General features: G+C 37.9%; 1 protein-coding gene across 33 annotated transcripts in view; it reads right to left on the reverse strand.

The window, feature by feature from the left end:
- Nucleotides 1-14,675, reverse strand: part of TCF4 (transcription factor 4) — a 339,804-nt gene that overhangs the window by 115,291 nt on the left and 209,838 nt on the right. For 20 of the 33 annotated variants that reach the window (XM_081097247.1, XM_081097277.1, XM_081097276.1 and 17 more), the window contains 2 exons: nucleotides 4,261-4,390; nucleotides 3,743-3,792 (listed from right to left, as the gene is read on the reverse strand). The exons of 8 other annotated variants lie outside the window; for them this stretch is intronic. In XM_081097247.1, the coding sequence (XP_080953373.1) occupies nucleotides 3,743-3,792; nucleotides 4,261-4,390 (180 nt within the window). Of the gene's footprint in view, nucleotides 1-3,742; nucleotides 3,793-4,260; nucleotides 4,391-5,200; nucleotides 5,393-14,675 lie in introns of those variants that run through there. 5 more of the 33 variants (XM_081097249.1, XM_081097261.1, XM_081097255.1 and 2 more) reach the window with 3 other exon arrangements.

Raw genomic sequence — 14,675 nt, forward strand, 5'->3', positions numbered from 1 at the left:
ATTTCCAGAGAACTCTGAGGTTCTAGGGATTTCAGCAGAGAGTGACAGTGAATTCAAAACGACTAGAAGTGAAGATAGATTCCACCAATGTTTAAAGTGAAATGATTACAGTTATTAATTGTTTCTGGTAAAATGTAGATTGTTTTGAAACATTCTAAATTACAAGATTAAAGCCTTATGTATTTACACACTGATGGGCACAAGAATGTATCTGAAAGGAGATGCATATCTTTGTGTTTGGAAAAAATATTTTAAAACTATACAATATGAAAATTTGTTGCTTTCTAGATGTTAATGCTCCTGTATTAACATCTAAGAATCGTGGATCATTTTTCCAAAAGTGTGATTTAAAGTGGTAGATTTTTCTGCATAAATTCATGATTTAGTGTGTATGTTATTAGGTTATACGAAGGGTAAGACAACTGCTGGAAAGAGCAGTAAAGGTGAGAAATACTAAGATGGTAAATGTTTTTAAAGAGAAAACCAAGATGTGGAAATCAAACAAATAGGAACTTCACAAGTAGAGTCTAGAAATTAGCTCAGAGAAACGAACTGGCATCAACAAAAGGAGCTCTCTGACCAACGTCTCACCGCCGGGTAAGGGCTACCAGGGACTGGGATGGGACTGGGAGGACCACATAGTAGAACCTGAACAGAGAACATGACAGTGTTCTGCGTGCTAAGCAGGGCTCTGGGCCATTAGAGCTGTCATTTCACACAGCCTTTCCTTTAAACACAACATCCCCTCGCCCGACTGCAGGCCTGTTCTCCAGAGGGAAGGACTTCCTCCCCACTGCGCCTGTGCCACAGGCCCTGCAGGATGGCCCTCGCCCCTCCCCGGCCCGGCTTCCTCAGTGACCTGGGGCTCCAGAAGCGGCACAGGGCAGACACACCGTTAAGGACCTGCCAGGTCCATGGCATGATGCTGGGCCAGGCGTGCGTTTTTCTCTCCCACAGATGCTGCAGTATTTTCAAAAACAGGGTTAGGCAAGCCCCTCCCTCTCTTCATTTCCTCCAAGACCCAGCCTAATGGCCACCAGAGAAGTCCAGCCTCTGCCCCACAGTCATGTCATCAATAACATCTGATTACAGATGTCACAGTTTCAATTTTCTTTGTTTTATGTTAAGGAAGAGAAAGGTCCCATTTTGAAAAAACAAAACAAAAAAACAAAAACAAGTGGAGTTGACACAACAGATTATGACAGATTTATTACTATTTATCATGGTAAATATGTATGAAAGAAAACATAAATGTCTTTATCTAGTCATAACCACTCCAAAGGGAATCTTTTATTAACCGTAATTTTTGTTATTTGTTATAAAAATATTCATATATATTGAAGTTTTAGAGGTGACTCTTATCAAATAAATATTCATAAGTGTATCTGAGCTTAAAAAAAAGAATTAAACATAGCAGAGATCTAAAAATACATAAATATAGATCTACTGGGGCAAGTGTTACAGTGTCTACTACAGACCATCTCTTGGGGTCAAAATAAAATACACATTTTGTGTGATGGTAACGCATATAATCAATACATACAACAAAGCTAATATAAACTAAGTTACACTGCTATTTAAACAGAGCTAGATTATTTTTAAAGTAATGACAATAAATAGATTATTGGATTCCAAAAATCAACCAAGGTATCTTATTCTTCTTGAATAAAACACAAAGTCAAACACACACAAAAGGGTAAAATTTCCATTTCAACAGACTTTCCCTCCTTGTCTTTCAAAAAAGGTACCCTATTTACCAAGATGTTCTACAAGGACCATTAAAATGTGTAGCCAAGATACACTTTCTCTCAATAGTAATTCCTAAACTGATCATCAAAACCCCAAAATTAATAATGCAAACTAAATTTCCAATTCCAGATCTATTCAGAAGGAAAATATACTTTAATATTTGTTAACATATCAGCAACACATAAATTGTCTTAATAGCAAAGAAAAATTTGCTATTAAGCAATTTTCTATAGTGGCCAGTTCCCTCCAGGGAAATACTTAAAAATATACAATAAATTATGAGAAATTGCTAACAATGAATAAGCAGATAGATAATTTCTAATGCCACACCAAAGCAACCCTTTGAAACTGCAGATTTCTGCATTATTTTAGCGTTGGGGAAAAAAACAAACACCTAAATGTATTTGAATATGAGGCATAAATAGGGCATTATTGCTTTAAGTTTTGCTTGGCTTTTATACCACAGAGTTCTTCTATCGTTTCAGAACATTCAAAGGTTCACTTATTGTACTTAATGCTGTCCATATTAGGTTCAGGCATGTTTAAAATGTAAACAGCTGTGAGGACTATATCATTTCAAGTTTTCATAAAAGCTATTAAGAGCTAAAGTTTCATCTACATTAAATCCACCACAAACTTCAAGCTTAAAATATGCTTATAAAAACCTAAGGGGATATTAGTCAATTTCAATACAACATAGAAAAATCAAAGAATAAACACTCAGTACATTTTTAGTGACTTATTGGTAGTCCAAAGTGACTATTTTATATGTATTGGCAGTTTTATTTACACAATATTTTTCTATATGGATACTTTTGTGACACCTCTTCAACATGGCTAAGTCTACGATAATCAGCATACAAAATTTGCTCCCTCTCCTGTAAGAGTTATTCTGATATATTCACTTAATAACTTTTTAGATGAACTAAACTGAAATCAAGTCAAATACACAGGTGTTTGGGTTAATCTAACAGTGCATTTGCAAAAACTAGTATTCTTCTATTTTATTAAAAATAAAATAAAAAGCAAGAATTACTTAGTAATATATTTTCAGAAATACAAATATAATTTATTTTAGAATGTGAGAACTTATAATAGGCCCTTTATCATTCTTTTCAAAGAATACTAGTGTCCTACAGAACAAAGATTTAAATTATAGTATCTATCTCATAGAAAGGAAAGAAGAATTGGGAGGGGGGATAGAAAGGAAGGAGAAAAAAGAAGAGAAGAACTCATATTTGTATGCTATGTGAAGAGGAAATTATTAGAAATAGACCAGTTTTAAATAAAAAAACCAAAAAAACAGGACCTCGAATCTGAAAATATATGTAAGAAATGAAAATAAGATATCACATATTTCTTTGTGATCACAACCACTGTTTGCTCTGCTGGGGACTGGAGGGACCTCAGCCACTCCTGCATTTAGCTCGCTATGAGAAAGACCCAGAATGCTTTTGGTTACAGCTGGATTCTTCTTGCTGTCACCTGGTGTTCCAGACACAAATGGCTACCGAAGCAGCTACCTTTGCAGTCTTATTCAGTAACCTCTTTAGAAAATAGAGACATTCTCTCTGCACTCTGGGCTGAAAACCATGTAAATTTTTCCTAAATCCTCTCCACAAATCTCCTTTCGCATGCAAATCCATAAATCATCATAATACTGACAAAGAATTTAACCAACACACGAAACTAATACTCATTCTCTTGAAAGCTCTGCACAGGTAAAACTCCTGGGCCTTCAGGCACCTTTTCAAGGCTCCCTTCAGAGCTTCGCCTGCTGAATACCCACACAACCACCCAGACTTGCAGAACATGCCATTAATCACTCCAACGTGGGTCCGGTGGCTGCACGTGCAGGGCATTCCTTCCTCATCCACATTCTAGATAACCTTGCAGCTCTGGTGCACGGAACCTCATTTCCTCCTGTTGCCCTCACATCTCACAAAACAGAATGAAATTAACAATATTCAAAGCAGAAACCAGCAGTACTTACTGAAGATGGCAAACCTGGAGGAACTTTCCGAACTTTCTTTGTCTGTACCTCTGAAAGGAAATGAAGAGGCTGTGAGCTCCCCGCAGGCCCAGTTTCCTAACTAAAGCAGCTTAAACCACGAAGCCTTTAGATTAGACCAGATTTTCTTAAATCGTTACCTTAGCAAAATGTTGCTACCATGACCACCTTTTATCCTGGCAGAAATCAAATTCTGCCTTTTTCATAAAAGTGCACATATTCAACTTTTTAATACTCTGATTGTTTAAAATGTTTCTCATATGGGCCGCGAAGAGAACATAAGAAATAAGTGCTCACCATAATAGCCCTTTCTCTACTACAGGGTATTAACATACCCCACCCAATGCACTACTGAGGGGGAATCATGAGCCTGACAATTGAGCAAAATTTCATGATTTTTTTTCTTTTTGGGGGGGTAGGATGAGAGAGTGGTATTAAAAAAGGCAGAAAAAAGAGACTGCTAAGAATCACTCAGGCATTCAAACAGAGGAATACCTTACCCATGGCACTACTGTGAAGAGGCCTCCTTCGGGGGTTATTGCTAGAATACTGATAGTACTGGGAGCCAGGTTTGGTGGGCGAGAGGGTTCCTGGATTGCCCATATCCATGTCACCTCCAAGGAGACTCTGCTGAAAGGTTAAAAAGGGAAAACAAGCAAATAAGGTTAATTTTTCACATTCACCACCCCCCAACTGATTGTTAGTACTTAAACCAATGCAATAAAGAAAACAGCATCTGCTAAGCTGAAACAATTAAAACCCACCAACACAAAAAGGGAAAGAAAGCAGTCTAAGAAGCTAGCACAGAGTCGGTGAATTTTTAATTCCTACTTTGGAAAGGAAGGTAGAAGGTGATTCCCTCCTAAGCAGTATTTTAATCTTTTAAGAGGACTAACATTTTGATTTAAAAGCAAAGGGCACTTATGTAAGACTAATGTTTTCTTTATCTCTACTTAAGCTCACATCTGGGAACTATTCATGCCCTTCCTTAACAAGAACCAAGCAGCATCTGATTTTCCGAACGCACACAGCTCCCTGGCTGCTCACGTTGGGGGTGAGTGGAGATAGATGCTGAGTCCACTGAGGACCTTGCCTCTGCCTCGGCACAGCACGGTCCTCCACAGACTTACGCAGCACCCACAGAAAAGAAAATGCCAGCGATCCGGGTGGAAATTCAAATCCTCACATTAACTCCCCAAATCATAGGAACAGGAGGCTTTCTACGCGAACAGGAACAGATTAAAGAACGTTAGGTGCCCTCTTGAGGACTATCGGAGGTTGAAACACATCCCCACAGATTAAACATTTACCTGAACACGAGAAAACTTCCACAAATATCATTAACTTATCACAGTGTGGCAAATTACTAAACCTTCGAAAATGATGACATATGAAAGATTATATAATATCACATTTTCTAAAAACTACATAGAAACTTACCCATAACATATAAATCGTCTGATTAAGCTCTGCATTGAACACATTGTTCTTTTAATTATTCTGATGTGAAAAAAAACAAGTGTAGATACTACCATTTATATTAAGAGCAAATTTACTATTTAATAAAGAAATTTTAAAATTAAGTACTAAAAATCTAACTTTATCGTTACTTGTAATCAACTTTTACTGACTGAACTAATTACTGTCCTTGATAAAGTACAGAATGTGTTTTCCCTAATCTAAATTCTAATCACCATGTCACTCACAACAGACTTAGGGATGCTTCACTAACACACTATTCACATGCAAAATACTCTAAATAGGCCAATTATGACTCTGCCCCTGTTCCCTGGTTAACCCGCTGAGAACTGAAAAATTTCACAAGGCAGTCACCAACTAAAACAAAGGGTCCTTGTTTTAAATTAAGGCAGTCTTTTTGATTCCTAAATAGCTCAACAAAGTGGCATGTCTGCTAGTGAAAGCAGTTGGTCAAATATGACCCATAAGCTGGAAAATCAAAAATTTAAACCTTCCCTTTCCCCTGCCATATAGTGAAATATCATAAAGAGACCCTTCCATTCCCAGGGATTTGTGAGTGCTGGATGAGTAATAGATAAAGGACTAATCAGCTACTGACAAGCTAGCTTTTGCCTGATTCCAGTTTCAGACTTTTTGAAGGGATACATAATAAATCTTACTTTGAAATAAAACTTTAAGGGTGAGATTTTAGGTTGGAAGCGCATTTTGAGTAATCAGCTCACTGTAAGTATCTTAATATCTACCGAATAAATAGCCAATAAAAACCAGATTATATACCAGATAAAAATCTGGCATTCACATGCTCAATTACTGTCTCTTCTGAATTTAAGATGTCAAAATGCTAATCAATGACAAACTAAAATACAGAGCTTTTTATAATCAACTTTTCTACAAAATCAGGAATCCAACAGTATATCATCAAATGATTTCTTTGTCATTTTAGGAATGGCATTACACATTTTTAGAATCTCAATCAAAAATCTTGATCTTGGTAAATCTTATTAACGAAGTCTATATTTAAGTCCAAATCCAAATTTTCTTTGAAATTTTCATTAATAAATCTGCAGATGATTTAAATCACAACCTCTTATAGTTTGGTAAATCTACAAATGAGTCTTTATTTCATTAGAAATAGGAGTTTAAAATATTATTGATAATATTTTTGTACTTTACTTTTTAATTAAATTTATTGGGTGACATTGGTTAATAACAATATACTTAATATACACTTAAGTTTCAGGTGAATAACTTTATAATAAGACACCTGCATATACCATGGTGTGCTCAACACCTGAAGTGTAGTCTCCTTCCTTCACCATATATTTGATCCCCTTTACCTTCTCAGTCCTCCCCCATCTCCTTCCCTTCTGATAACCATGGATTATCCCATTTCTTCATGTTTATTTTTCTAAAATTATACAAAATATTCAGAAAAGTGCTGAGCAGATTTTTTTAAATGCTTGTCTTTTTAATAAGCTTAACTATTGCTTTATTTTGTTGGTACTGGTGGCAAAGGTTTTCACTCCCAAGAAAGTAGATGCATTCAATAAGTCAACATAAAAAGAAAAAAAGAAACTTGCAATACTGTATTTTAGCAGCATTCGCAATAGAGCTGTGAAAAATATAAAATGATAACTAGATGGTAGCTAAGAGCCTGTGGCTCACCTTATTGTTGCTAATGTAAAAGAAAATTATTTCATGGGCCAGTTGTAAATAGATCATGTATCCGACTCTAGAATGTGCAGCCAGCCACATGAACTGTGTAGAGTGACTTAGTCTAAAACCAGACAGCGCCGACAAACATTTAGTGGCTCACGCTAATATCTTTTTTTACAAAGCACATTTCTGTGTCTATCTTTTTAGACTTGTTTGTTCCTTTTTCTTTTTCACTTGACAACAGAATCATTCTTCTAATGTAACAAAAATAAGCATTTCCTCACACTTAAGGGGGCCCTATTCAGCCCCCAGGGAAAATCAAGATAAAAATATATGTGTTCTCATTGTAGAGTATACTTGTGAAATGAACAATGACCATTGACTATTGTTTGGCCTTTACGTCACACACTTAACTGTAGCAATAAGAAAGATAAAAAATTTTCCACCAGCTGAAAAATCTGAGTTTACAAATTTAAAAAGATAAATTAATTTGATTGAATAAGGTAAATTAAGTATTGCATAAAATGGACAAGGAATTCATTTACATACGAATTTACCTACATGTAGTGTAAAGACAAATTTATGGTTAATACATGTTAAGGTTGAAAGGTAAAGTCTACTTTTAAATGGGTCAATTTCTCTTTGCCTTGTATAGGGTTAGCGAGGTTTTAGGTTTTGACATTGTGCAAGCTCATGCTCTGCGGTTACACTGGGTCGCAGTAGAAGGCTGCCCACGTCTGCCAGGAAACACTGGAAGCAAGATGTGGCATCTCAGAAAGCTAACCTGTAAATCTTAAACCCATGGTTTAGCATTTGCTTAACTGTCTGCAATGTGATGAGATGAGCTCTTCCCCTTATTCATTCCTTACTTTATTGAAAGATAAACAACTTTAAGACTCAAAATACTCTAATCATAGTATTAAATAGGCGGATATTGTCGATCAGGTTTAAATATTTTGGGGTCTACCCCTGCAGCCAATTCTTCAGCAGAGGGCCAGTCCCAACATAGCCACTCCAATGCCAAGTGCAGCATTCTGTGAGGGTCCCTTTCAATTAAAATTTTTGTTTGTTTTACATCAGATCTGGGTTTCAGACTGTCTTTCTAACAGATTTTCAACCCTGCCCCCATTTCTTTTGGGGAAAGCTTTTTAACATCCTTGATCAACCACTGAACTTGGCTTATGCAACCAAGAATGCAAACCATGAATTAAAATTGAGTAACAGAAAAGCAGCATACATCTCAAATTAGATTTATAACTGAATGGTAATCAAAAATAGAACTGACTGCTTCAAGCTTAAATTACCAACTTTTTTCTTGTTAAACTAAAATCATCTTGCTCTGAACTATTATTTCTTTTCAGTCAGCACTTTAAATGCATTGGGTGGGTGGTACATTTCTTAAAAGGAAGATTATATTTATCCTTAATTATAGATATGAGTGAGATCAGAGTACAACCAATGCTGCTTTTCTGGCTTATAATTAATTCATCTAATAGGTGAATGACCTTGAATTTCAGAGTTGGAATCTGGGAGAGAGAAAAAAAAAAGAAATAGAAGGAAAAAAATCTCTGGGGAAGGCAAATGCGCCCCTGGATTCTTAGGCTTTCTCTGATTTTGCGTCACTCCCATTACGTTGTGATCTGATATCAGACACAACATCTTGGGGGTATGTTGTAGAACAGAGAAAAGCAGTCTCAGATGAAACCAGATTAAGCTCATTTTCTGAACTATTGCCAAATGCTTGTGAGTCTAATTCATGTTTGGGTATTCTAATACTCACACAGCTGCAATTCCATTCTTTCATCACAAACCTAAGTGATGTATAGTGGCTTTGTGTGGCGAACTGACTCTATAAAGCCAGGAATTTTGGAAGGCTTTACATTAATATGAAAAGAAAATTCTGAACCATGTTAAATTTAAGAATACTGGATATATGTATAGATACCTAATAGACTTTTCAGCGCTAAGCGCAAAATTCATACTGAGAAAAATTAAAAATTACATTTGTTTAAAACTCTTAAAAAAAAAAGCACAGCCGAGGTCATTTCTACATAGCTCATTCTGCACAGAACTGGGTTTTCAGACACTGCTGAATAAGATCCTAACAGCCACGGGGAAGTTTTTGCAAATCCCTGTCGAATAGCTGCTGCTGAATTTGCCATTTTGACCACAGAAGGGCCATTGCTGACTTACTACAGTAGCAGGAGGGGACGATAATTTTGCTGCTGTTGGCACTTACTCTGCAACATAGAATATATCTTGCACCAAAGGGCAATGAAGAAGGCAGTATTTCCACCTGTCCACTTTTGAACTTCACAGCTCAAAACTGAAGGTCAGTCCAGTTTTGAGGACAGTCTTTAGTCCTGAACCTGAAGTTCCCAGAATGCACTTTTTTTGGTTTATTTTGATTTCTGTCCTATGCCTGATTTCAACAAAGGAGAACTGGGGACACTTAGAAAGATAAGATAACTTTCATAATCAGGGTCTTAACAGATTGCTATTATGCTGTAGAGAAATGCAGATTATTAAAATTATCATTTAACAAAGGTTTTCTTTTAAGTACCTTTGGTCAATGTTCTCTACTTCCACTGTAAAAGTGGAGTGCACACTGTACCAGTCAGAAGTGGAGTCTAAACCTCCTAAGAAAAGAGAGAGGTTGTTTTGAATTCAGAAAGATCACCCAGAAAGCTCAGAAGCACACACAGCAAAATGACTGGGGGCCAGTTATGCAACTGCTCTAAACCCTCTTTCCTCCGCTGTAAAAAGGGAATAATAAAAGCTCTACCACAGTGTCACCAGAACACATTATACAACATATGTAACATGTCCAGGAGAGCTGGTGTCCAGCACATGGCTGCCCTCCTTCCCTGTTCCTCCAACTCACAGTCCCATATTACAGCCCACTGAGGATTATGTAAACGATTCCTCAAGAGTTGAGAATGACTGTCAGTTAGTATACACTGAGGCAATAATTTTGAAAAGCCACTATAAAAACTAAAACCTAAAAACTAGTTAAATAAAACTAATTGCCCAGAGTTACACTGGCAACAAGAAATGGCTAGTTTGAGTCCATATTTAATAAAGAAACTAGCCAACAATCAGTCTCAATAATTTCAGCATAGTGGCCATTTTCCTGAAACAGCCACAAGGATTCCTTCAAGGGCTCATTGAATTTTGCTTCTGTAAGCACAAGCAAACTGTGACTGCTAATTCAACTACACGTGTGAACAAAACTAGTCAGACTAGGTATTGCCAAACTAGGTACGCAAAAACAAAAACAAAAATGTTTTTGATATAATTTTATCAATCATGTGATGTTAAATTCAAACTCTTACTACTATACTGGCCACTGATAAATGACTTCAAACAGGTTCAAATTTTATTTTTCTCCTTGCAAGGCCAATTACCAGTATTTAATAAGTGTTATGTGGTATTTACCAAGTGCTATTCTAAAAAAATATTCCCCCATCACATCACAAAAAATAAATAAATGCACTTCATCATTTTGGTTGGAAATGTGCATAACTCCCAAAGAATCCAAGTGAAATTTTACAAATGCATCTATTTTATTACTGATTATATTTCACCAAATATTTAAAAATTCTAATATACTGTTTTTTCCTGTAAACACATCACCTTATATTTAAACGTTATAATGTGATACAAAGGTTACCATGGTAACTATTACTTAATGTATAACAGAGTGATAGTCAAATAAAAACTCATTCATTTTGGTATAGAAATTACAGCTGCCCAAGGGTTGGCAAAATTTATGCATACACCTATTTGACTACCTCTCAAATTAAAAAGAACAAACAAACATTATTTATTGTATACAATAAACTGAGGAGGTTTTTCTGTGTTTTCTGAAAATCCACTCTGGATTCCCATGTCATCTATTACATATTAAAAAGAGGATTGCATTTGTTAGTGAGATGGTAGAAATTTAGCTAAAAGAAAACACCAAAGCAATCAGCAACCTACAATAAAAGTAGATTTGAAGCAATCTGATATAAGCAATATAGAACTGAAGATGACTTACTTCTTTTCAGATTATGCTCCTTGTCAGTTGAGGAAGTTTATTTAATATATAATTTGATAAATATGCTATAATAACTACCTGCCTTAAAATGCTTCTCTTCAGCAATTTTGTTCCAGTGTAAAAATAGAACATTTTGAGTAAGACCTGTTAATATACCAGGGAATTAGTGCCACTTCTCATTCTATAAATATAAACATGTGGCTACAATAGATGTGCTGAAAAGTACATTTGTCCAGGTTGCTATTTTAGTTAAATAAAAGAATATCAAACTGTCACATGTCAGTCTTCTTTTCATTGGGTGAGAAAGGTTCCATTTCAAGGTTGTTGTAAATGCTCGCCCCTCTGAGCAAGGACCTATAAAAACCCTTTTCAGGTAGAGATTGTCCTCCCAGAGCCCAGGACTGGGATCGCACTCATCCTGCTTACCCAGCACCTGGCACAGGTGCTCCATTAAACTCTGACAGCCACGCCTAGAAGATTCACTAAAATAAAGTATCCTGACAACTGCCTGAACTTATAAATAAGGTGACAAGATTACCATATATCACAAGAAAACTGAGATTCTATGGAGAATCGGGAAACAGACAGATCTTCAAATCATCCAGCAGTTACTGGAGCCCTGACTACCTTCCAGAGTTCAGTGTGGCCCCTGCTCCCGGGGGTCAGCTTTCAACGTGCATTAAGAGGACCTCCCAAAGTTCTTTTTCTTGAATATATGGCTTACCAAAAACTGGTATAAAGACCGACTAGTTTATACACTAGTTAAAAGAGGAAATAACGTATTCGTGTTTTCACTCCTGGTGAGCTTACACAGAGACCTGCCACTGCAATTGCTCACTGCATATTGCAATGAATGCAGAACATTGCTTCTGACCAAACTGAGAACTTAAGGTAACAATTCTAGGTACTGTTAGCAAATGTCTATTCCATTAATCATTCCAACTACTGTTGCTCTAATAGTAGTAGCAGCAGCGGCAGCAGCAGCAGTAGTAATAGTACGAGGAGGAGGAAGAACGTGAAATCAGAGTCGTGGGAACTGTCAGAGGTGTAGTAGTAGCAGCAGCTATTGCCAGGGAGTGTCTGCTAGGAGCCAGACACAGCTGCAGACCCTTTACATACTAACAAGGCAGAAGATACAGCCCCATTGTACGCGAGGACATGAGCGTGGGAACGCTGCCTGACCCGTGTGGCTGGCAAGCGGCAGAGCCAGGATGGGAATTCGCTTAGGCTTGACTTCACAGCCGGTGCTTGTCTTCTCCCTCACACACGCCCTCCCTCCAGTCCTTACCCTTGGTTTTATTCTTGCCTTCACCCCAACCACTAGGAGGAGTCCATCTGTTTCTCTTTAGTTCATCTTAAAATCAGAAGCTCACCTCTCAAACTTACTCCACAAGAGCCTCTAACTCAGTGGAGCAGCACATGCCTGCGTGGGAGTGCCACTTGCCTCCTGGGTGATGCTGGACAACGAGTCTAACCTCTGACCTCTGCAGGCGGCAGGCTTCATGTCTGGGAAATGCTGGCATAATCACACCTGCCTGTTGTGTGAATTAACTTAGATAATATGAAGTGCTTAGCAAAGTTCCTAGTACTTAACTTAGCCTTGATAAGGAGTACTGTATATATATACATATATATATGTGTGTGTGTGTATATATATATATGTATATATATGTAAAATATCTTACTATATATGAATATTATGTAACATTGCTACATAAATTAGAATATAATGGGGTATACCACCATATCTAAGTATCAGACATAGTGTATATTACACAAATTTGTAATAGACTAAGGAAGTGTTAGGCTATAAAACAATATGCCCTTTCAATGAAATCTCAACTTATATCTCAGATCTCATATCTGAGTCTCCCACTGCCTTTGCTTTGGCTCTCCACAGCCTCCGGGAGTTATCTACCCTTGATTTCCACGGAGTGGTCAGTTGTCTTCTCTAAGGAAGTATAAATGATCTTTCTCCCTTTCTCTCTCTCTCTCTCTCTCTCTCTCTCTCTCTCTCTCTCTCTCTCTCTCTCTCTCTCTCTCTCTCTTCCCCAGTGTGCTCATCTTAGTCCTGTCACATTTCAGTCCTTTTCATTCTAGACTTTTCTTCCTACTTCATCTGAAAACAATCGCATGCTGTAACATTCCTCACAATGCACGTGAGGAAGTGTTTATTCACCATCTTCTAGTCTGACAGTTCCAGGCAGAAAATGCGCCTCAGTCTCTTTCTGGCATTTCACACAGGAGGCACTACTCCACAGTGTGTCCTCAACAACTGACCAATTAATCAGCTACGGAGTACGCTTACCTGATCTCACCAATTACCGTCATGAAGATAATTTCACCATCTCTAGCCTAGTAGACATATCATCCCTCCACCTATATATGCAGCCAGGTCCTCAGCTTTTTTCCTGTGCCTTTGGAGTGGATTTGAGGAACACCCTATGAATGCTTCACCAAAAAAGCTAAAATGTGATCCTTAATATGTAAAAGTCACATCTTTCCGACATTCTGCAGCTTCCTAATTATTCTCTAATGTCTTTAAAATATATATGAGGAGAAAAGACACTGCAGAAAAGAGGAAAAAGACACAACGAGAAAAGGAGAGATGGTTTGGGGAGAGTTTTGAAAAGAACGGTTCCTCTGGGAACACAGCACATGAAACTGGCCAGGAGAAATTAAAAGAGCTGGCTGAGAAATTACCCTCCTTAGCAGACAGCAAGATCTCTAAACTTGATATTTAGCACTGGGATTCTACTTTCCAAACTGTGGATAGTAGGCTGGCTCAAGACAGAATCGAAAGACAGCAGGTACTCAATGTACTTTGGTGGACTTATGGTCACAGAAATGGCCACGGTAGACTAGAGACAGAAGTAAGACAATCAAGGCAACAACTTACATACTGAGCTTCAAACACAACACACAGTGTTGGTACATTTCTTCATAGGAAGTTATACGACCTAAACTTCCAAAGGCTATTGATATACCAACTTGCCTGAACTCTCTGACTGGGCTAGTGTTTCCAGAATGGCACCACTAAGAACAATGGTCAAATATTTTCTTAAAGGGCCAATGAGTAAACATTTTATTTTTTGGCAGCCATAAAGTCCCTGTCACAACTATTCAACTCTGCTGATGCATCATGAACTCAGCCATGTGTATTGTGTAGATGAGCAGGTGGGGCTGTGCTCCAATAAAACTTTATCTATAAAAATAGGCTGTGGGCTGGATTTGGCTCCAGGCCATAGTTTGCTGACTTTCTTTTCTAGGATGAAGGTGTAGTGCTTACATGGGGCACATCCTCAAAGTTCAATTACTTTGTCATGGTAAGAACGCCACAAAATGTTATGGACGCCATCTGCACCCCTCACTCTCTCCTGCACCCCCGTTCCACCCTGAATGTTCATGTACTGCTAACAGAATTTAGTTTTCCAAAGCCCATAGCTGCTCCTTTTCTTTCGGCAGAAAAACCGTAACAAGCATGACAAACTCGCGGCCAGCAGGCATGCGGCCCGCTGGCCACAAGTTTGACATGCCTGCACAAAAACTCACACCCTTCCCTCCAGCCCGACCCCACAGGCTCTGATCCACCTCGCAGGCGTCCCTCTCTCCTTTCTCACATTTAGTCCACGGGCTGCGCTAAGTGCCGACTGTGAGCCAGCCAGGATCAGGCTGGGTGCAGAACCTCCTCATCCAAACCTTGCCTCAACGCAGTCGAAGTACAGTGAGAATCACAGG

The sequence above is a fragment of the Myotis nattereri genome (genome assembly GCF_964212035.1).
Source record: "Myotis nattereri genome assembly, chromosome: 8".
Lineage (NCBI taxonomy): Eukaryota > Metazoa > Chordata > Mammalia > Chiroptera > Vespertilionidae > Myotis > Myotis nattereri.